The 21,592-nt window shown below is 43.8% G+C and overlaps 1 protein-coding gene across 5 annotated transcripts in view; it reads right to left on the bottom strand.

Moving 5' to 3' along the window:
* The window catches only part of ARFGEF3 (ARFGEF family member 3), a 188,144-nt gene that overhangs the window by 68,082 nt on the left and 98,470 nt on the right, over positions 1-21,592 (bottom strand). For all 5 annotated transcript variants that reach the window (XM_047859292.1, XM_047859295.1, XM_047859293.1 and 2 more), the window contains 3 exons: positions 21,145-21,478; positions 9,392-9,504; positions 7,700-8,610 (listed from right to left, as the gene is read on the bottom strand). In XM_047859292.1, coding sequence (XP_047715248.1) covers positions 7,700-8,610; positions 9,392-9,504; positions 21,145-21,478 — 1,358 coding nt within the window. The remainder of the gene's footprint in view (positions 1-7,699; positions 8,611-9,391; positions 9,505-21,144; positions 21,479-21,592) is intronic.

The following is a 21,592-nucleotide window of genomic DNA, read 5'->3' as shown; positions in this document are numbered from 1 at the left end:
CGCAGAAACACACTTGTAAACCCAGAGAACAAACTGATGATGGCCGGAGGGAAGGTGTAGGCATACGCAAAACGGGCCAAGGGGAGTGGGAGATACAGCTTCCAGCTACGGAATAAGTCATGGGAATAAAAGCCCCAGCACAGCATAGCCACAGAATGTCGTCAGTGGTACTACGATATGTTGTATGGTGACAACAGGTAGGTACACTTGCCATGAGCACAGTATAATGTATAGATGCGTCCAATCACTAGGTTGCACACCTGCAGCTAGCGTCAATTAAGATAAAAAGATTACGCTATTTTACGTGGTAACATATTTCTTTAATGAAGTCTCTGGTTCTAATTTTTATATAACATTACTGCTTTATTTTCTGATAGAAGTGACGAGAAAAAAAAAATTTTAAGAGGTTTGGAAAAAGGTCCCAACAAGCAAATGAAAATAAAAATAGTCTGTAATTATGCCATTCTGAGATAAGTACTAACATTTGATGTTAATTTTGAATCCTTTTAAAAATTACATTATGACCATTAACCGCGTCCTTATGTGTTACTGGAAAGCATCATTTTAAATAGCTACATAATTTCACAAATGGAGGTATCGTAACTCAGTTAGCTTTTCCCTTATTTAGGGGCATTTAGGTTGTTTCTGGTATTTTTGCTGTGAAATACTGCTATCATATACATTTTGATATATAAATCTCTGCTTGAGTTTCTGTTCCCTTAGTATAAGTTCCTGAGATTCTCTCAAGAGCCAATGCGGTGACAGGGTTCCACGGGTGTCTGTCTGTCAGGACTTGGAAAACTGTCACACATTTGCTGGGCTACAGTCTGTGACTGTGCTTTTTTCTTAAAAAAAATTTTTTTTAATGTTTATTTATTATTGAGAGACAGAGAGAGACAGAGCATGATCATGGGAGGGGCAGAGAGAGGAGGAGACACAGAATCCAAAGCAGGCTTCAGGCTCTGAGCTGTCAGCACAGAGCCCGACGTGGAGCTCGAACTCGCGAACCGCGAGATCATGACCCGAGCCGAAGTTGGACGCTAAGCCGACTGAGTCATCCAGGCGCCCCTGTGATTGTGCTTTTAATCCCAGCAAATCAACTTCCGAGGGTTCTCTGTTCTCGAACAGTGTCTCCGATTTGCCCATCCACTCAGCTCTCCTCCATTACCCCGCCCGCCCACCCTAGTAGATAGAGTGCGAGAACGGATCTCTGGACCCACACTTTGCAGATTTGTACCCTGGCATCACCACTTCGTAGCTGTGCGCCTTGTTTGACTTATGACTTGACCGCTCTGTGCCTCAGTTTTCTCGCCTATAAAATGAGGAAAATAATACTGCCTATCCTATGGGATTATTATGAGTATTAAATGAATCAATATATGTAAAACCCTTCATCAATGCAGGGCATAAGGGAAGTGCTATGTTCATACTAGCTATTATTATTCTCAAGGATACATAGAAATGCTAAAGAATAACTTCAAGAAAAGACACCAAGATCCAAGATATTTCAGAGGCGATTTCTAGGTGGTATACAATTATGCTTTTTTGTCTTCATATTATTACATTCTCTCGATTTCACATTTCACAAATGCCAGGGTATTGGAGGAAGATTTTGTTAGACTACTTACTCCCTAACCCTGCTTCCAGAATACTTTTCTTCCTCCCCTGACTAAATTTTTTTTTAATGTTTATTCATTTTTTGGGAGGGAGACAAAGAGAGAGAAAGGGAGAGACGGTGCGAGTGGGGGAGGGGCAGAGACAGACAGAGACACGATCCGAAGCAGTCTCCAGGCCCTGTCAGCACAGGGCCCGACGTGGGACTTGAACCCGTGAACTGTGAGATCGTGACCTGAGCCGAAGTCGGATGCTTAACTGACTGAGCCACCCAGGTGCCCTGTTCCTCCCCTTATTAAAGCAAACCAATCAACCAACTCCACCAGTCATCGTGGTAAATGAGGAAACGTTAGGCGAAAGTCACACGTTCACAACGGGTAGGGCAGAGAGACAGGAGAAGCCATCACGGAGCGCACAGGACAGCCTACCTCGGACGTAATTTAGGAGAAACAAGTGGACTCTTTTTCTTAAAGTAAACACTTGAGTTTTCCACTCATTGCAAACAAACCTAATCCTAAGCGACACGGAGGCAGGATAACACATTCACTTGTTCGCTGGAGGTCTTCTTCCTGTATTTTACCTCTCGTGTTCCACAAAGACACTGAGTTCCGTTTGTATCACCATCTCCTGGGCTGTTCAAATCCCAGGGCCCAAAACTGAAGCCGGAAAGAGCATACTTGCCTTCCTGGCTTTGGATCCACAGGGCTCCTTCCGGAGACTGTGGGCCGTTCCAGAAGGCAATGAGAGGAGGGAGGAAGCAGTGGGGCAGAGGAAGGAGACCCTTAAACGGGCAGCGGATGGAGGTCTGTCTGTGGCATTCTGCTGCCTGGCAGTGCCAGAGGGCCTGGGCAGGGCCCCAGAGGAGAACAGACAACAGTGCCCGGCCTTGACAGAGCAGCCCAGGCCCCACGCCACCTCCTGGGTGCCAAGGAGTCTGTGAAGCAGATAACGGGGGATCCCTGGCCATGTGAGAGGTGAGCGGCCTCCCTGTGAAGATCCCACCTAAGCCCCAGCTTCTGGTTTTACCCTGGAATGGACAGCTGAGGGAGAGCATCAAATGCCCGGCCAGCCAGGCTGGCTGGGGGGGGGGGGGTGGGGTGGGGGGGGGGTCTGGAGTCAGACCTGTTGTAATGTAAAGAAACAGATATTTCTTGTATAATGGAGATTCATGATCGCTGTACTATCTTTTATGAAATCGGGTGCTTTATAAATATCAAATCGCTTGCAATGAGCCTCACATGTGGTCACGGTGAATCTCAAGATCGTAACTGGACACTGCTAATCGAAGGAACGGCAATCCCGAAGCCACACGCTCGTGTGCCTCTATTCATTGCTGCGTGAGGCTGGGTCCTGCTGTCTCGTCCCCAAGGAGCCACCTCGCACAGATGCACTCTGTTCTATGCAGGAAGAGGAAGGCGTTTCTGCAGCTGTCCCTGCTCGCGTCCACTAATCATCTTTATAAAACCCATTTTGTCTGAAGGTTTTCGAGCGCCCCCACCGTAGGAAACTAATAGCTTTCAAAGGAAAGGCTCCCTTGAATCATGTGCGATTAAGGGGGGCTCATTTTAACTGTATGTTAGTTGTCTGAGGACAGGAGTCTCTGAGAAATGCCGAGCGAGTCTGATCTCAGCCAGCAGGGCAGACCCTGATAACAGGTCAGGGACAAATGTCCAGTGGGAGTTGTTGGCAAAATAAGGTTTAAAGTTTTTGACGCAAAAGTAAATAACGAGCAAAATATCTGGGTTATCACTCAGGGAGACTGTCTCTTCTCCCCCTCTCCGGTTGTTACTCTCTGAACTTTGCCTTGGGTGGACAAAGGCCATCTGTCCTCTCCCGGGTCACTGCAGGGTACAGATGTTTCCTTTTTACTAATCTTCCATATTGGAGGTGATGCTCGCGCAAGCACTGGTTCGGTGCGGAAGTGAAGTGGACCCAAGCCAGCATCCGGCAGCTTCGGCTGACCCACAGCAATGGTCCCTGTGACCCACTAAACCACAGTGGTCACTGAGGAGAACGAGCTTATTGGTAGGGGGACCACAGAGTGATGGGGCTGTGATTTGGAAAGACCGACCAACTCCTGATTGGTAAAAGCATTGTGGAAGTCACTAGGACTAAAAAGACAAATGACTAAATCAGTTACAGGCCATTGCTAAAAATTATATTCGGAAACAATGAAAGGATTTTGAAGTCTCTTTTTGATGTATGGATTCTTATGCGTAAAACTTAAGGTGACAACATATTGGGTCTGATGGGACATTTTCCTGACCTCTAAAATTTGAGGAAGTTTGCAACTTCCAAGAGGCCACATTCTGGCCAAATAAAACATTCACTCAAGCTCTGTTTAGCATGTACTGTAAATGTCCAATGTACAAGATGTCCAATGTACAAATGTACAAATGTAAATAAGCATTGATCTGAAAGGCACAAAAACACAAATGATAAAATTTGCTTTAGCTTCAAATTTGACAAAAGACTTTGCTAGGATTATATTTCCTAATTCTCATAGGAAATGAAGCAGGGCCCTTGGGAGGCCATCTTTGCTGCTATGACAACTCACTTATCTGGCACTACTTGGGGATGCTGTTTGTAAACAGGAAGTTATCTGAATGTTAGATCTTACGTTATTTAAATGCTGAAATTTCTGCAGCTGAGTTATTTTGTAAGGATTATTTTAATTGTAAATAGAAGGCCCTAAATATGCATTTACTATTTCTTGATGATTCAAGGCCATCGTTCGTGCAACCAGTGGCAGTGCCGTGATCTGATCCACAGCTGTCCTTTGGGACCACTGATGTTTGCTGGCCGGCCTGCCTTGGTGCCATGGACGCCAAGCTGGTCGGAGCAGGCTGCTGGGCTCCCTCTCCCCATGAATATATTCAGCTGAGAAGAAGTCCAGGCTCAGAGGCCCTGCCAAACCCCATCCAAAGGGGAATGAACATTCCTTCCAACTTAGGCTTTACCCATGACTCTTTCATACCATAAAGTATTTCACAGGTTAAGGGACCAAAGTGCAAGCTCATGAGTCTACAGTCAATGAATATTTATTAAGAATAAGCATAAAAAGGGGCGCCTGGGTGGCCAGTCGGTTAAGCGTCCGACTTCAGCCAGGTCACGATCTCCTGGTCTGGGAGTTCGAGCCCCGCATCGGGCTCTGGGCTGATGGCTCAGAGCCTGGAGCCTGTTTCCGATTCTGTGTGTCCCTCTCTCTCTGCCCCTCCCCCGTTCATGCTCTGTCTCTCTCTGTCCCAAAAATAAATAAACGTTGAAAAAAAAATTAAAAAAAAAAAAAAAAAAAAAAAAAGAATAAGCATAAAAAAAAAACAAAAATAAAAAGGGGCGCCCGGGTGGCTCAGTCAGTTGGGCGTCCGACTTCAGTTCAGGTCATGATCTTGCGGTTCGCGAGTTCGAGCCCCACGTCGGGCTCTGTGCTGACAGCTCAGAGCCTGGAGCCTGCTTCGGATTCTGTGTATCCCTCTCTCTCTGCCCCTCCCCTGCTCATGCTCTGTCTCTCTCTGTCTCAAAAATAAATAAAAACATTAAAAAAATTAAAAAAAAATAAGGCATGCCTATCTTATGGCCCCTGGTTAAGAGCACAGTGAAGCTTCTCTATAAATGTTGACTGATGAAGCATGTGTGTGTGTGTGTGTGTGTGTGTGTGTGTGTGTGTGTGTGAGAGAGAGAGAGTGAGAGAGAGAGAGAGTGAGAGAGTGAGAGAGTGAGTGAGAGAGAGAGAGAGACAGAGGAAGAACAGACACACAAAACACATACTAGCAATGTTCAACAAAACAGTGTCAAATTTAGTAATGGTGGCATAAAAGATCTTAGGGAAAAATATAGTTTTTAAGAGAGTATTTATACATTGTCTTAGTCTTTCAATGGAAGATGAATTTGTGTTCATGAATTTGTGTTCATGAATATGTGTGTGTGCTCCTTCACACAAATCAAATATCTTGAGAAAAATGTTGGATAGCCTCAAAAATAGGTATTTTCACGTCTTAAAAGAATCACAGTGCAGTTAGGAAACCTCAGACATCATATGTGTCTCTTTCCAACCTCTAGAGAGGTTGAGAAATCCAGAAGTAGTCGTCTAGGATTACAAGTTCTATATTCCTGTGGCTGCTTCCAACTTTGGATCATTCTTATATTAAAAAGCGTCCTTCCTCAGATACACCTGGATTAAAGTGTCTTTTTTGTGTCCTTTTGACAAAGGACACTCTAGTCAGTTTCTTAAAGATACTTATTAAGCTACCTCTTAACGACACAGCAGTCAGCTTCTACCAAGTTCTAGTAACTGGACTAGAATGTGTGTGTGTGTGTGTGTGTGATATGTTCTTTGTTGGAAGATCAAAATGAGTTAGACATGGTCGGAGGGCTCAAGGAGCTGAAAGTTCAGAGAGGGAAAGGTGGATGCATTCACAGATAACTCTGATAAATGTGGCGAGGGTAATGACAAACACATGCTCAAGGCTCAGTGATGGAAGCACAAATGGTGATCTTGATTTGTAGCAGTTCTGGGTTTGTTCTCAGGGTTAGTCCTTTCTATGTGAGCACAAGCCCAGCAGGGTCCAGCCACCTCAGTCGTCTGTGGTCAAGAGACCCCTGAATGTCAGGGGAAGACACAGTTGACCACCCAGGAGTCAGGCACTCAGTTATTCCTCCCATAAATGTTTTGTACCCATTACTTTCTTTCTGTAGTACTGTGAGAGGATAGAAAATATATATACTGGTCTGTGCCTGTTTCCTGCCACAAAGCTCCTAAAATACTTACAATTTCCTAAGTGACATGAACACTCGACGCATCTCTTGTTCTGATATTTGTCTTTCACCCCATCCTGATTCCTAAAACACTTGTAAATGGCTAAGTGACAAGAGCACTAGGGACGTCTTTTGTCCCAAGGAGGCGACTCTGGGTGGACTCCTCCATGGGGGCTGGTCTCCAGAAAGACTACGCCATGATCAGATGCTGGAAGTTCAGGGGAATTCAGACTATATTGGGAGGACAGCCTGCATCTGATCCAAGGCCTCTTTTAAATTAGTTTACAGGGGCGCCTGCGTGGCTCAGTCAGTTAAGTGTCTGACTATTGATTTCAGCTCAGGTCATGATGTCACTGTTTGTGAAGACTGAGCCCCCTGAAGGGCTCTGTGCTGACAGCAAGGAATCTGCTTGGGATTCTCTCTCTCTCTCTCTCTCTCTCTGTCCCTCTCCCGCTTGCACTCTTGCTCTTTCAAAATAAATAAATAATCAATTTACAAATTGATATACCAAAAGTGCATTGCTTTGTGACTTTTAAATGTTAATTTATTTATTTATTTTTTTTATTTTTGGGACAGAGACAGAGCATGAACGGGGGAGGGGCAGAGAGAGAGGGAGACACAGAATCTGAAACAGGCTCCAGGCTCTGAGCTGTCAGCCCAGAGCCCGACGCGGGGCTCGAACTCACGGACCGCGAGATCGTGACCTGGCTGAAGTCGGACGCTTAACTGACTGCGCCACGCAGGCGCCCCTAAATGTTTATTTTTGAGAGAGAGAGAGAGACAGAGAGACAGGGAAAGAGCATAAGCAGGGGAGGGGCAGAGAGAGAGAGAGGGAAACACAGAGTCTGAAGCAGGCTCCAGGCTCCGAGCTGTCAGAACAGAGCCTGACGCGGGGCTTGAACTCACAAACCATGAGACGGTGACCTGAGCTGAAGTCGGATGCTTACCCCACTGAGCCACCCAGGTGCCCCACTTCGTGATTTTTAGACACTAAGGTGTAGAAGCATGCTAAGAACTCGATGTTCTGAGAGTCAGAGATTGTCATTTTGTCTCAGTCAGCAGCAGCTTTCTAGAATGCAGTCACCTCTTATTCGTTGCTCTGCACCACATACATCTATCAACCTCCGAATATTCCAGCCATCCACTGCCTACATTCAAACAAACCACCACCCGTGCGTCTTACGTTCCTTTGCTCTCTTCCAATACAAGAAACCCCAAGAGCCGTTAAGACGCTCTGGGCACCTGAACCTAAGGCAGGATGGCAATTTCCCATCCAGACCGAACGCTCTGAATACGCTTACCCACTGTGTCAGGAGCCTGTTGCACGAACCTGAGCAGAAGGTGGAGGCGAAGTTCTGGAGGGCCGAGTCCACCTCCTCCACGCTGGGCAGAGCCAGCAGGCGGGGCAGGAGGCTCTCCAGGGCCTGCAGGAACAGCCTGGCGCTGTGCTGGTCCGCCTCCTGGTTCTTCAACAGTTTCAGGGACAGAGCGGCAGTCCGCAGGGACCTGTGGCCCAGGCAGTCCCGAGGGGTCTGCTCTTCATCGGCCAGGGAGCCGTTGTCCGACCCGATGTCCGACACGTCGGACCTGCCCGAGTCCTTCTCTGCCGCCATCGAGTACTGGTCACAGGAGTCGAACTCGGTCCGCGAGAGGTCTTGGTCATCTACGCTGAAATTGCTCTCGCTGTACCGGGAGCCGTAGGACCTCATCCTGCAGTCTACCGACAGGAAGTTCGTTATGTCGGGGTAAGCCACCGTGTGGCTCCTCTGGACGACGTCTGGTTGGTCGACCGCCTCGGGCTCCGGCACCTTGCTCAGCGTCTCCCTGCTCTCCGGCTGCGCCGGCGACCTGAGGCTGTGCTTGTGGTTGTCGGAGCGGTCCTCGGGCGTGGTCTGGCCCAGCTCGCCCTCCAGGGTGGTCTGGCCCGTGTCCGTGGTCACACTGATGCTGATGTCCGGGCTCCTCTCGTTCCCCGCCTCCCACGGCGTGTGCTCGGAGGACAGGACGCGCCGCTGCCAGCGGAAGTCGGCCTCGTTGATCTCCATGGAGTCCCGGCTCCACTCGGCCCCATCCTTGAGCTCCTCCAGGCGCAGCAGCAGCAGCTGCACCTGGCCTTCGCTCAAGCCCTTGCCCTGGCTCAGCTCGTCCAAGGCCCCCAGCAAGGTGCAGACGCAGGACACGGCCGCATAGCACGCCTCGATGCCGCCCTTGATGCACGCTTCGGTCATGCCATCCATGATGCTAAGGGTTTGAGGGAGAAAACAACATCAGCAAAGGCAACGTGGGAGAATGCTCCAGAAGGAACAAGGCGGGTGAGTCTGGTGAGCAGGGCAGTATGCAAAACAGATCCTCTGCTCTACATGAAGTGAAATGGTCTGGGCAAAAAGTAAAATGAAACAAACATGCTTCGGCTGGCAGAGGAAAACTTCCAGGTGAAGTGGCCCACCTTGAATCACACTGACTCTTGGTTGGCTGGTTTATCTGGAGACACATAAAAATTCCGGATGGGAGTTTGTGATCTCCACAAGGACAGGCACTGCATAATCTCACTTTTGGATTATGTTCGTTTTTTTTTTTCCCCCGAAAGCAAACAGTTATAATGGCTCTATGATAATGAGGACATCCTCTATAAGACCAATATATTCTGGAACAGGTGCAGGTGAATACAACAACTGCAAATTAGACGATGTTCAGTTTTCTAGGAAAGCGACAAGTAAAGGAATCTTATAGCTATAGTGCTGGAATTCAAAACGTTTTTCCCCAACATAACCCCAATGGATAATTTTTGTACATTTCATTCTGTACATTGCGTTTACTTTAAGTATGACAATATGGAAAGTTACAGGATTGCAATACATTGAGATAAGACTTCTCATATGGCTTGCGGGGACATTATTGAACAATAATATTCCACGTAAGGCAGATTCATAAAAATTTCAGGGCCTTAAAAACAAGGTCAAGTGTATTCAGAGGAGCATCGCTCGCCAAGCAATAGTAGGTGGAAAAGGGGAATGTATCATACAGTTTGAGAAGATCCAGATGAGACTTTCGTTTTGAAATTGATCTTTTTCTGGATTCTGGTTCAGTGGAGCCGGGTCCTGCCAAATCACAGAGGCGCTGTGGGCTCCCAAGTAGCTTTAAGAAAAGGGGGAAAAAAAATAACAGTAAAGTGAACACCATAAAAAAGCACAAGGTCTTAAAATTGTGAGTTCAAAGAGACATGTACGCTCTCTATTGATTGACACACTCGAAAAAAAACCCCACAACTGTTTGGAACTACAAATCTTTTTTTTTTTTAAATTTTTTTTTAATGTTTATTTATTCTTGAGACAGAGAGAGACACAGCATGAACGGGGGAGGGGCAGAGAGAGAGGGAGACACAGAATCGGAAGCAGGTTCCAGGCTCTGAGCCATCAGCCCAGAGCCCGACGCAGGGCTCGAACCCACAGTGCGTGAGATCGTGACCTGAGCTGAAGTCGGACGCTCAACCGACTGAGCCACCCAGGCGTCCCTGGAACTACAAATCTTAATAGAACTGATCTAAGTATCCATCTTGTCACAGAACACACATAGGGTTCCCAGGTCCTCAGTTTAGGACTGGCTTAGACAAAGCAAATTCTCTAAGGGGTTGTTTCAAAAACTTTTATAGCACAGAACAATAAAGCACTTGTATCTACGTTCTTTAGTGAGAATGGCCTCTAATTTAACTTCCCTCTACTCTCTTTGTCTCACTTTGCTATCGGAGCCGGCTAGCTGCAAACTGGATTGATCAAACATACCCGGAACATTCTCCAGAATAGATCATATGGGAGGGCACAAAACGAGTCTTAAATTTAAGAGAACTGAAATCATATCAGGAGTCTTTTCTGACCACATTGGCATGAAACTAGAAATTAATTACATGAGGAAAACTGGGAAATTCACAAATATGTGAATTTTAAACAACCTGCTACCAAACAACTAATGGGTCAAAGAAGAAACGAAAAGAGAAATTAAAAAAGATCTTGAGACAAACAAAAATGGAAATATAACACCCCCACATTTATGGGATGCAGAAAAAGCAGTTTCAAAAGAAAAATTTAAAGCAGTAAATGCCTACCTCAAAAAAATAAGAAGAGTCTCAAACCAATAATGTAACGTTACACTTTAAGGAACTAGAAAAAGAACAGGTGAAGCCTAAAGTTAGTAGAAGGAAGTAAATAAGAAAGATTACAGCAGACATAAATGAAATAGGGACTAAAAAACAACAGAAAAGATCAATGAAACTAAGAGTCGATTCTTTGGAAAGATAAAATTGACACAGTTTTATTAGACTCTCCAGGAAAAAAACCTGGAAGATTTAAATAAAATCAGAAATGAAAGAGGTGTTACAACTGATACCACAGAAATACAAAAGACCCCAAGAGACTCTTATAAAAATGATATGTCAACAAATTGGACAACCTAGAAGAATACATTTCTAGAAATATATGACCTACCAAGACTGAATCATGAAGGAATAGAATATCTGAATAGATCAATTACTGGTAAGGAGATTGAATCAATAATCAAAAACCTCCCAACTAACAAAAGTCCAAGACCAGATGACTTAACCAGTGAATCCTACCAAACATTCAAGGGATTAATATCAATCCTTCTCAAACTCTTCCAAAAAGCAGAAAAGGAGGGGATTCTTTTCTTTCTAATTTTTTTTTTTTAGTGTTTATGTATTTTTGAGAGAGCATGAGCAGGAGAGGAGCAGGGAGGGAGGAAGACACAGAATCCAAAGCAGGCTCCAGGCTCCTAGCTGTCAGCACATAGCCCAATACAGGGCTCAAACTCACTAGCTATGAGATCGTGACCTGAGCTGAAGTTGGACGCTTAACCGACTAAGCCACCCAGGCGCCCCAGGAGGGGACTCTTTCAAACTCATTTTATGAGGCTATCATCACCCTGATGCTAAAACTTGACAAGGACACCACAAGAAGAGAAAATTAGAGGCCAACATCTCTGATGAACATAGATGCACAAATTCTCAATAAAATGTGATCAAACTAAATTCAACAACGTATTAAGAGGATCATATACCATAATCAAGTGGGATTTATTCTAGGGATGCAAAGATGGTTCAAGTGACTGAGCCACAAATTAGTCAAGTGATTCACAACGTTGACAAAATGAAGGACAAAATGAAAAGATAATTTCAATCGATGCAGAAAAAGCATTTGACAAAATTCCACATCCACTTATGATAAAAACTCTCAAAAAGGTGGGTGGAGACGGAACGTATCTCAACATAATAAAGGCCATATATTACAAATAGCATCCTATTCAACAGTAAAAAGCCAAAAGTTTTTCCTCTGAGATCAGGAACAAGACAAGGATGCCAATCTTGCCACTTTTATTCACCATAGTATCGTCAGTCCTAGCTACAGCAATCAGGCAAGAAAAAGAAGTAAAAGGCATCCAAACTGGAAAGGAAGAAATAAAACTGTCACTATTTGCAGATGGCATGATATTATATATAGAAAACCCTACAGACTCTTTTAAAAAACTGTTAGAACTAACAAATGAATTCAGAGAATTTGCAGGATACAAAATCAGCATATAAAAAAATCTGTTGCATTTCCATACACTAATGAACTATCAGAAAGAGAAATCAAGAAAATACTCCTATTTACGAGGCATCAAAAAATAAGGAAATGCCTAAGAATAAATTTAACCAAGGAGGTGAAAGACCAGTATACTGAAAACCGTAAGACATTAATAAAATAAATCGAAGATGACACAAATAAATGGAAGGATGTTCTGTGCTCATGGATTCAAGGAATTAATATTGTTAAAATGCCCTTACTACTCAAAGCAATCTACAGATTCAATGCAATCTCTACCAAATTTCCAATGGCATTTTTCACGGAAACAGAACAAACAATCCTGAAATTTGTATGGAAGCATAGAAGACCTGGAATAGCCAAAGCAATCTTGAGAAAGAGAAAAACAGGAGCCATCACGCTCCCTGATTCAAACTTTATTACAAAGCTACGGTAATTAAAACATTATGGCACTGGCATAAAAACGGACGCATAGATCAAAAAGAACAGAATGGAAAGCCTAGAAATAAGTCTATACATATATGCCAATTAATATATAACAAAGGAGGCAGGAATATACAATCGGAAAAGGACAATCCCTTCAACAAATGGTGCTTGGAATGCTGGACAGCCACAAGCAAAAGAATGAAAATAGACGACTGTCTTCCACCATACACAAAAATTAACTCAAGATGGATTGAAGGCTTGGATGTAGGCCTTGAGACCATAAAACTCTTAGAAGAAAACATAGGCAGTAAGCTCCTTGACATGAGTCTTGCAGATGATTTTTAAAATCTGATACCAGGGGCGCCTGGGTGGCTCAGTCGGTTGGGCGTCCGACTTCGGCTCAGGTCATGATCTCACGGTCCGTGAGTTTGAGCCCCACGTCGGGCTCTGTGCTGACAGCTCAGAGCCTGGAGCCTGTTTCAGATTCTCTGTCTCCCTCTCTCTGACCCTCCCCCGTTCATGCTCTGTCTCTCTCTGTCTCAAAAATGAATAAACATTAAAAAAAAAATTAAAAAAAAAATAAAATCTGATACCAAGCAAAAACAACAAAAGCAAAAATAATCATGTGGGACCACATCACACTAAAAAGCTTCTGCACAGCAAAGGAAACCATCAACACAATGAAAAGGCCACATACTGAAAGTATTTGCAAGTCACGTATCTGATAAGGGGTTAATATCCAAAATACAGAAAGAACTCCTATCACTCAATAAAAAGATAAAAAAAACCCAAACAATCCCATTTTAAAACTGGGTAAAGGACTTTGAGTAGACATTTCTCCAAAGAAGACATACAGATGGCCAATGGACACATGAAAAGATATTCAACATCAATCATCACCTGGGAAATACAAATCAAAACCTCAATGAGATACTACCTCAGACCTGTTAGAATGGCTATTATCAAAAAGACTAGGGGTGCCTAGGTGGCTCAATCAGTTAAGTATCTGAGTCTTGGTTTTAGTTCAGGTCATGATCTCATGGTTTACAGGATCAAACCCCTCATCGGGATCTGTGCTGATAGCATGGAGCCTGCTTGGGACTCTCTCTCTCCCTCTCTCTCTCTCTCTGCCTCTCTCCCACTCATGCATGTGTTCTCTCACTCAATAAATAAACTTAAAAAAAAGACTAGAAAAAACAAGTGTTGGCAAGGATGTGGAGAAAAAAGAATCCTTGTGCATAGCTGGTGGGAATGTAAATTGGTACAGCCCCTATAGTAAACAGTATGGAAGTTCCTCAAAAAATTAAAATAGACTGCCATACAATCCATCGATTACACTTCTGAATAATTATCTGAAGAAAATGAAAACACAAATTCAAAAAAGATACATGTACCCCCATGGTTATTGTAGCATTATTTACAATAGCCAAAATATGGAAACAACCTAAGTATCTCTCAAAGGATAAGTGGATAATCCAAAGAAGATGTCGCATACCCGCCCCCCCCCCAGAGAAATACTATTCAGCCATAAAAAAGAATGAAATCTTGCCATTTGTGGTAACATTGATGAAACTAGAGGGTATTACGCTAAGTGAAATAAGTCAGACAAAGAAAGGCAAATATTGTATAATATCTCTTATAGGTAGAATCTTGAAAAACAAAAAAATAAACGAAAGATCACGCTCATAGTTACAGAAAATTGGTGGTTGTCAGAGGTGAGGGGTGGGGGGATGGAAAAAATGGATGAAGGGGGTCAAAAGGTAAAACAACTTTTAAAAAATTAAAAAGAACACATGGGTTGAGGAGTATTCCCTCATTCTATTCCTTGGAAAAGTTCACATATTATTGGAACTATCCATTCCTTAACTGTTGGTATAACTTGTTTTTAAAGTTGTATGGGGCCAATGGTTTTTTTTTTATTATTTTTTAAAATTTATTTTTATTTTTATTTTTTTTATGGAACGATTTTTAACTACTGATTCAATTTTTTTTAAAGTTTCTAGAACTATTTAGGTCCTCAATTTCTCAGCTTGTTAAAGGCTATGTTATTTCCCAGGGATTTATCTGTTTTATCTAAATTTTCAAATTTACTGGCATCAGTGGCCTTATTAGACCTTGATTGCTTTAATGTTTCTAACATTTATAGTTCCAAGTGTGTTTTCATTCTTATTTCTATTTAGTTGTTTTTACCTATTCTGGGATTTTGTGATTGCTTTTATCAAGAGTTTTTCAATTTCCTCAGTTTTTTTAGAGCCCTGATATTTTTCACTTTAGTGATCCACTATATTTGCTTTTTATCACATTACTTTCTGCTTTTATCTTCCTTATTTTTCCTCTTTTCTACTTTCTTTGAATTAAATCTGCTCTTCTTTTCCCAACTCTCTAACTTGGAGAATTAGAATATTAATTGTAGGCTTCCTAACTTTCAATATAAGCATTTTAAGCCACAATACCCTTGTATATAGCGCTTTGGCTACATCCTACAAGTTTTCACATATAGAATTTTCATTACTGTTCAGTTTAATTAGTTATTATTTCCATGTGTTAGATGTCTTTAAACAAAATTTTATTTTGAGGCTAATTCAGGAAAAGATTGGGTTAAGTGCATTGGAAAAGACTTTCAATCACTATTTCCATTATTTTCAAAGGGATTTACACTCATGGGAAAAGGTATATTAAGTAGAAAAAGTTGTATCTTAAGGGGCACTTCTCTTTCCCTCTCTCCTACATTTCTTTTGGACCCCAGAAATTGGGAACTTCTACTCTCTTGGAGGCAAAGAAATGAAGCTTCCACTTTTCTCTACACATTTTATTTTTTTTAAATCAAAATATATTTACCTTTTTTTCAGGAACAGAATTTAATGATTCATCACTTACAAAAAATACTCAGTGCTCATCCCAACCAGGGTCCTCCTTAATGTCCCTCGCCCATTTAGCCTTTCCTCCAACCCTGCCAGCAACCCTCAGTTTGTTCTTTCTTATGGTTTGTTCCCTCTCCGTTTGGTATTATTTTTGCTTCCCTTTCCTTATGTTCATCTGTTTGGTATCTTAAATTCCACATATGAGTGAAATCATATGATAATTGTCTTTCTCTGGCTTATTTCACTTAGCATAATACACTCTAGTTCCACCCACATTGTTGCAAATGGCAAGATTCCATTCTTTTTGATCGGGTAATATTCCATTAAATATATGTACCACATCTTTATCCATTCATCAGTCGATGGACATTTGGGCTGTTTCCATACTTTGGCTATTGTTGATAGTGCAGCTATAAACATTGGGATACACGTGTCCCTTCAAATCAGCATTTTGGTGTCCTTTGGATAAATACCTAGTAGTGCAATTGCTGGGTCACAGGGTAGTTCTATCTTTAATTTTTTGAGGAACCTCCATGCTGTTTTCCAGAGCGGCTGCACCAGTCTGCTTTCCCACCAACAGGGCAAAAGGGTTCCCCTTTCTCTGCATCCTCACCAACATCTGTCATTGCCTGAGTTGTTAATTTTAGCCATTCTGACAGGTGTGAGGTCACCTGTATCTCATTGTGGTTTTGATTTGTATTTCCCTGAGGATGAGTAATGTTGATCATTTTCATGTGTCGGTTGGCCATCTGGATGTCTTCTTTGGAGAAGTGTCTATTCATGTCTTTTGCCCATTTCTTCACTGGATTATTTGTTTTTTGGGTGTTGAGTTTGGTAAGTTCTTTATAGATTTTGGATACTAACCCTTTATCTGATACGTCATTTGCAAATATCTTCTGCCATTGCCTTTTAGTTTTGTTGTTTCCTTTGCTGTGCAGAAGCTTTTTATCTTGATGAAGTCCCAATAGTTCATTTTTGCTTTTGTTTCCCTTGCCTCTGGAGACATGTCAAGTAAGAAGTTTCTGTGGTCAAGATCAAAGAGGTTGTCGCCTGTTTTCTCCTCTAGGATTTTGATGGCTTCCTGCCTTACATTTAGGTCTTTCATCCATTTTGAGTTTATTTTTGTGTATGGTGTAAGAGAGTGGTCCAGGTTCTGTTTTCTGCATGTCGCTGTCCAGTTTTCTCAACACCATTTGCTGAGAAGACTGTCCTTATCCCATTGGATTCTTTCCCACTTTGTCAAAGATTAGTTGGCCATATGTTTGTGGGTCCATTTCTGAGTTCTCTATTCTGTTCCATTGATCTGAGTGTCTGTTTTTGTGCCAGTACCATACTGTCTTGATGATTACAGCTTTGTAATACAGCTTGAAGTCTGGAATTGTGATGCCTCCTGTTTTGGTTTTCTTTTTCAAGATTGCTTTGGTTATTCGGGGTCTTTTCTGGTTCCATATGAAGTTTAGGATTGTTTGTTCTAGTTCTGTGAAGAATGCTGGTATTATTTTGATAGGGATTGCATTGAATATGTAGACTGTTTGGGGGAGTACTGACATTTTATTTTTTTGAAAAAATTTTTTAATGTTTATTTTTGAGAGAGAGAGAGAGTCAGAGCACCAGTGGGGGAGGGACAGAGAAAGAGAGGGAGACACACAATCTGAAGCAGATTCCAGGCTCTGAACTGTCAGCACAGAGCCCAACATGGGGCTCAAACCCAGGAGCTGAGCTATGAGATCATGACCGGAGCCCAAGTCCAATACTAAACTGAGCCACCCAAGCGTCCCTTATTTTTTTGACATTGAAAGAGTCAAGTTTCCCTCCCCCCTTTCCCTTCCTTTCCTTTCCTCTCCCTTTTTTTTTCCTTCCTCTCCCACTCTTCTCCCTCTCCTACCTGCCTAGTCTCCTCCCTCTTCCCCCCCCTGCCCCCACTCTCTCTCATGCTACCTGCCAGGCCTGCACCCAAGTGAAGCTGGTGGGGTCTAAGTGCCTCTAGCTGTCCCATCCCTTGATACAAAGGTAAGTGCATTTCAGGGGCACGGCTGTGGGGAATCTCACTTTCTTTTTGGATCTTATTACATTCTTGAATCTAACCTTACCAGTAACAAATTAGATGACAGTATTTAATTCCCACATTAATCTTGTGTTTATTTCTCAGTTGTTTCCAAATCTGGAGGGAAAGGGCACTGTGTGATTACGCTTCTGAAGAACCCTCAACAACTGCTTTAAGAAAGGCAAGACACGTTTAATCCCAGCTTCTTGCGGTGGGAATGAGGGATGTGATGTCAAGTGGCTGGGATGTCAAAGGTCTGATTAAAGATTAGGGAACTCCTTCTGAAGCCCGACCATGGGAGAGAGAAAAGGAAGCAAGGTGTACTATTGATCATTGTTCATTTTGGGGGAAAGCGGAAACAGGAAAGAGAATGTGCTTCGAAAAACAAAATGTCCTGTCTTTGATTAATGGGCGCATAGCGCATATGGCAGAGTGACAAATTACAAAGAGAACAGGGAAATAACACACCAAGCATTCAAACTCCAATAGGCTAAGCAAACATTCTGGGTGCCCAGTGGTTTTCTTTGGGTGCACAGACCGCACATTTTGGTTTCCAGGTTACCAACTTCCCCCAATTATTGGTTGTCATAGCGAGTGGAGGTCCCACTTGTCACAATAACCTGGCCCACGTCAGTCTGCTGTGCTCCATGGGGCAGCACCGTCTGGACATGCTATTTAGGCGCTGGTGTCTAATTCCAGCCTTGCCCTGTAAGATAATCTCGGGAAGCTAGAAAATCTATGAGAAGGGGAAAACATATTTCCTCTGCAGTCGTAAAGAAATTATCATGTCAAATACATGTAGACACCTCCAGACCCCGTATGCAATGTATTTACTTAGCATACACTCATCAAGTGGATCCACCATAAGTAGCCACAACCCCAGTGCCGGTCAACCCTGAGTGGGAAAGAAAGGTTGCTGCTGCTTACACAACGTTGTCTTTGAAGATAGTCTGTCTTCAGGGCCATCTGTCATTCAGTCAAAATTTATCGAGCACTTATTCGGATTCAAGCACTGCAGTGTTGGATACCGGGTTGGGGGTGGGGAGACGGAACCCAGGAAAGCAACGGATACAAAAACGTATTTGAGAAGAAGTTTGCACCATGTGGAAACGTTCAGTGGGATGGGACGTACAATTAATTGCTAAATGAGGGAATTTAGAGAAGAGCAAAAGTAGTGGTTTGGGGAGGCAGCAGTGTGAAGGAGGAGGGTTTTGACAGCAGAGAGAGCTGTTCTTCGAACATCCGGGTTCATGGGGCGGCCCTGCTACTCACAAGGACTTTGGGCAAGTAACTTCGACTCATGGAGCCCCAGCCTCCCGACCGAGAAACTGGGAGTAGTGTAACCTTCCTAAGAAAGTTTGTAAATCAACTAACATGCAGTGCCAGCTGCGCCTGGCACATTTCAATCAACTGCTTGATGCTAAGTGGAATGGCCCGTGGGGAGACGGGAGGGGAGTCTGAATGGAAGCAGGAGCCTGGGAGCCGAACGGAGCAAGGTCGGTCAGGTGGAATGAGGGTGATGACGGGAAATGAGGACGACGACAGAAGGGTCTAGCAACGGGGCAGAGGAATTCAGACTTGATGGAAGAGGCGACAGGAGCCATGAGAGCCCGAAAATAAACTGTTAACAGTGGTGATTGAGAAGTCTAAGTCCAGAAGGACAAGAGGAAGGAAACAGGCAGCCGGAGAGCAGAGCTAGAATTAGAGCCCCACTCTAGGCAGGAGGTCATGAGGAAGAGTGAGTTCCAGCCTCCACATGTTTTTTCTTTTCCTTAGGAAAGCAATAAGCATGCCAAATGTCTGTCTGGCCCTTTATGCTTGCAGAATACCGATGCAAACCGTATGGCATTTTGAACCTTTGGAAGATTACTACTAGGCACGGATACAAAACTGTAGGCTCAGAGTTAAACGCTTGAGCTACTATAACCTAGCTGGGGAGTGGCAGAGAGAGGATCCAAACTCTGACTCTTCAACTGAGGCTTAAGAAGGGGGTAGCTGAGCCAGCAGGGGAACGGGGGCTCCTAGAATCATTTGCATTGCAGTATCAAAGTCAAGTACGGTAGTAAGTGCGCTGTAGGAAAAGACCTTGGGTTTCATTCAGGTCAGACAGACCGGGGTGTAACCCTTTCTCTTTCTTTGGGACCTTGCGCAAATCATTTGACTCTCTGAAGCCTCAGTTTCTTTGCGGGAGGGAAAATTCATTTTTTCTGGCATCGTGTCTCTACAGGGAGGAACATTCAGTGGAATAAAATTCTGGACCTCTCTCCTCTCTCTCTCACTTCCTCCTAATTGAGGAGGGGGAGTCTGATCTCACTGGTGAATGTAGGGGGAGCTGAACATGAGTAGCCAGCCTCTTCCTCTTTCTTCCCCTTGAAGATCTGCCTATTCAGAGAAAGCCCATTCTGCTCCCCTGTTTATAAACTTAACAAGGGTAGGGCTGGGTCCCCAAGGGAGCTGGTGGTGAGAAACTAGTCTAGTCTCACTTGCCTCCAAAGCTGTATTGTGTTCGTCAACCTGGGACTGATCAGTTATTAAAGCTGACCCTTTGTTTGTATTGCCTGAAGCTGTGATAGGGAAAAGAAATAACATTTTTCGGGGCACCTGGGTGGCGCAGTCGGTTAAGTGTCCGACTTCAGCCAGGTCACGATCTCGCGGTCCGTGAGTTCGAGCCCCGCGTCAGGCTCTGGGCTGATGGCTCGGAGCCTGGAGCCTGTTTCCGATTCTGTGTCTCCCTCTCTCTCTGCCCCTCCCCCGTTCATGCTCTGTCTCTCTCTGTCCCAAAAATAAATAAAAAACGTTGAAAAAAAAACTAAAAAAAAAAAAAAAAGAAATAACATTTTTCACTAGTAAAAGTTGATATACAACATCCAAGAGTTATCAAGAATATTAGAGATAATATATGTGAAGTGCTGGGCATAGAGAAGGTAAGGATTAAAAGGTTATTATTGTGTGCTCATAGATTTTCGTAACCACAATTAGATCTGAATCACTCCTTCATTTCTAGAAATATTGAGTCAGAACCTTCCATTGTTCGTTACAATCAAATCTTGTTAAGGCAACACCAAGAGGCATTTTAAATTAAGCTTTTGAGAAACTGATGAGTAGCAAATATTACTTTAAATAAATGAATCATCAACAAGGGAAATTTGCTACTCTGGGTTTGTTGTTTTGCTGTAGGAACCAAAAGCAAAGGCAACGAACACGTTCACAAATACAAAAATGTGGATCTCTTTTCTTTTTGGTTGAGAGACAGCAGAGAAATTCTTATTTGAAGTACCTTCACAATAACCCTCATTCCTCCTCAAAACCATGAAGGAGCACACGGGGATGGGTGTTACAAGCTGGACAATCTTTACCTTCTCACAGGGGTCATGATGTTTGGGATATGAGGCCTAAGAAGGAATGAGGCAAAGGGATTCCTTTTAATAGTCAGAGATTAGTAATGGTTTTGTTTTGTTTTGTTTTGTTTTTGGATAATATACAACATGAGTAGAAAGTCACTTGGAAATCCAATTTTGGCAAAAGGGAATAAACACATATAGCTGCACAAACAGCACCTAAGGGAACGGGATGAAATCAGCCTGGGGCCCGGTCAGATGCCTGCAGCGTGAATTATCAATGGCTTTGCATCGGTCAGCACCCATCGACCCCTCCTTCCCCGGGCTCCCAACACATGGATACACGCCCCCGTCCTAAAGATGCTGCCCGTGACTGGATACCACGTAGTAACAAGTAAGTTTGAGCAGGTGCCTGGCAAACATTTTCTGAGTGCTTTCTGCGTGTAAGACACAATGTGCAGATAACGCCTCCCGCCATCTGGCCAGCACGGTGGCGTTCTTCGGGGCCTCCTTACCTCTTTCATGATTTTGATGGCTTCCACCCGGTGCTGGGGTGGCGGGTAGAGCAGCACCCGGTGATACAGGGACTGGAGCACGGGCTTCATGGAGTCCACCGACCCCACCAGCCGGACCAGCTCGGCCGCGATGTAGTAAATGGTCCGAGCCACCGGCCCGCTCAGGGCTGGCGCCGTGGAGGAGCAGCCCGACCCCCGGCCGTGGTCGGAAACCCCCGGAGATGCAGAGTCCGACTCGACGCCCGCACCGGCGCTGCTGCTGTGAGCGGAGGTGATGGTTTTGTCATGAATTGGATTCCCCAGGATCACGATGAGAGCAGGGCAAAGGTTCTTCCTGGGAAGACACAGGAGGAGGAAACATCCGTTCCGCGACAAGCCGAAATGATAAACTGTGAATATTACCCCTGATGCCACAAAAATGGCTAGTACGAGTTGGGTTCTTTACTGC

This window comes from Prionailurus viverrinus, chromosome B2 (genome assembly GCF_022837055.1).
Source record: "Prionailurus viverrinus isolate Anna chromosome B2, UM_Priviv_1.0, whole genome shotgun sequence".
In the NCBI taxonomy this organism is placed as follows: Eukaryota; Metazoa; Chordata; class Mammalia; order Carnivora; family Felidae; genus Prionailurus; species Prionailurus viverrinus.
This window is presented reverse-complemented; position numbering and strand designations above follow the sequence as displayed.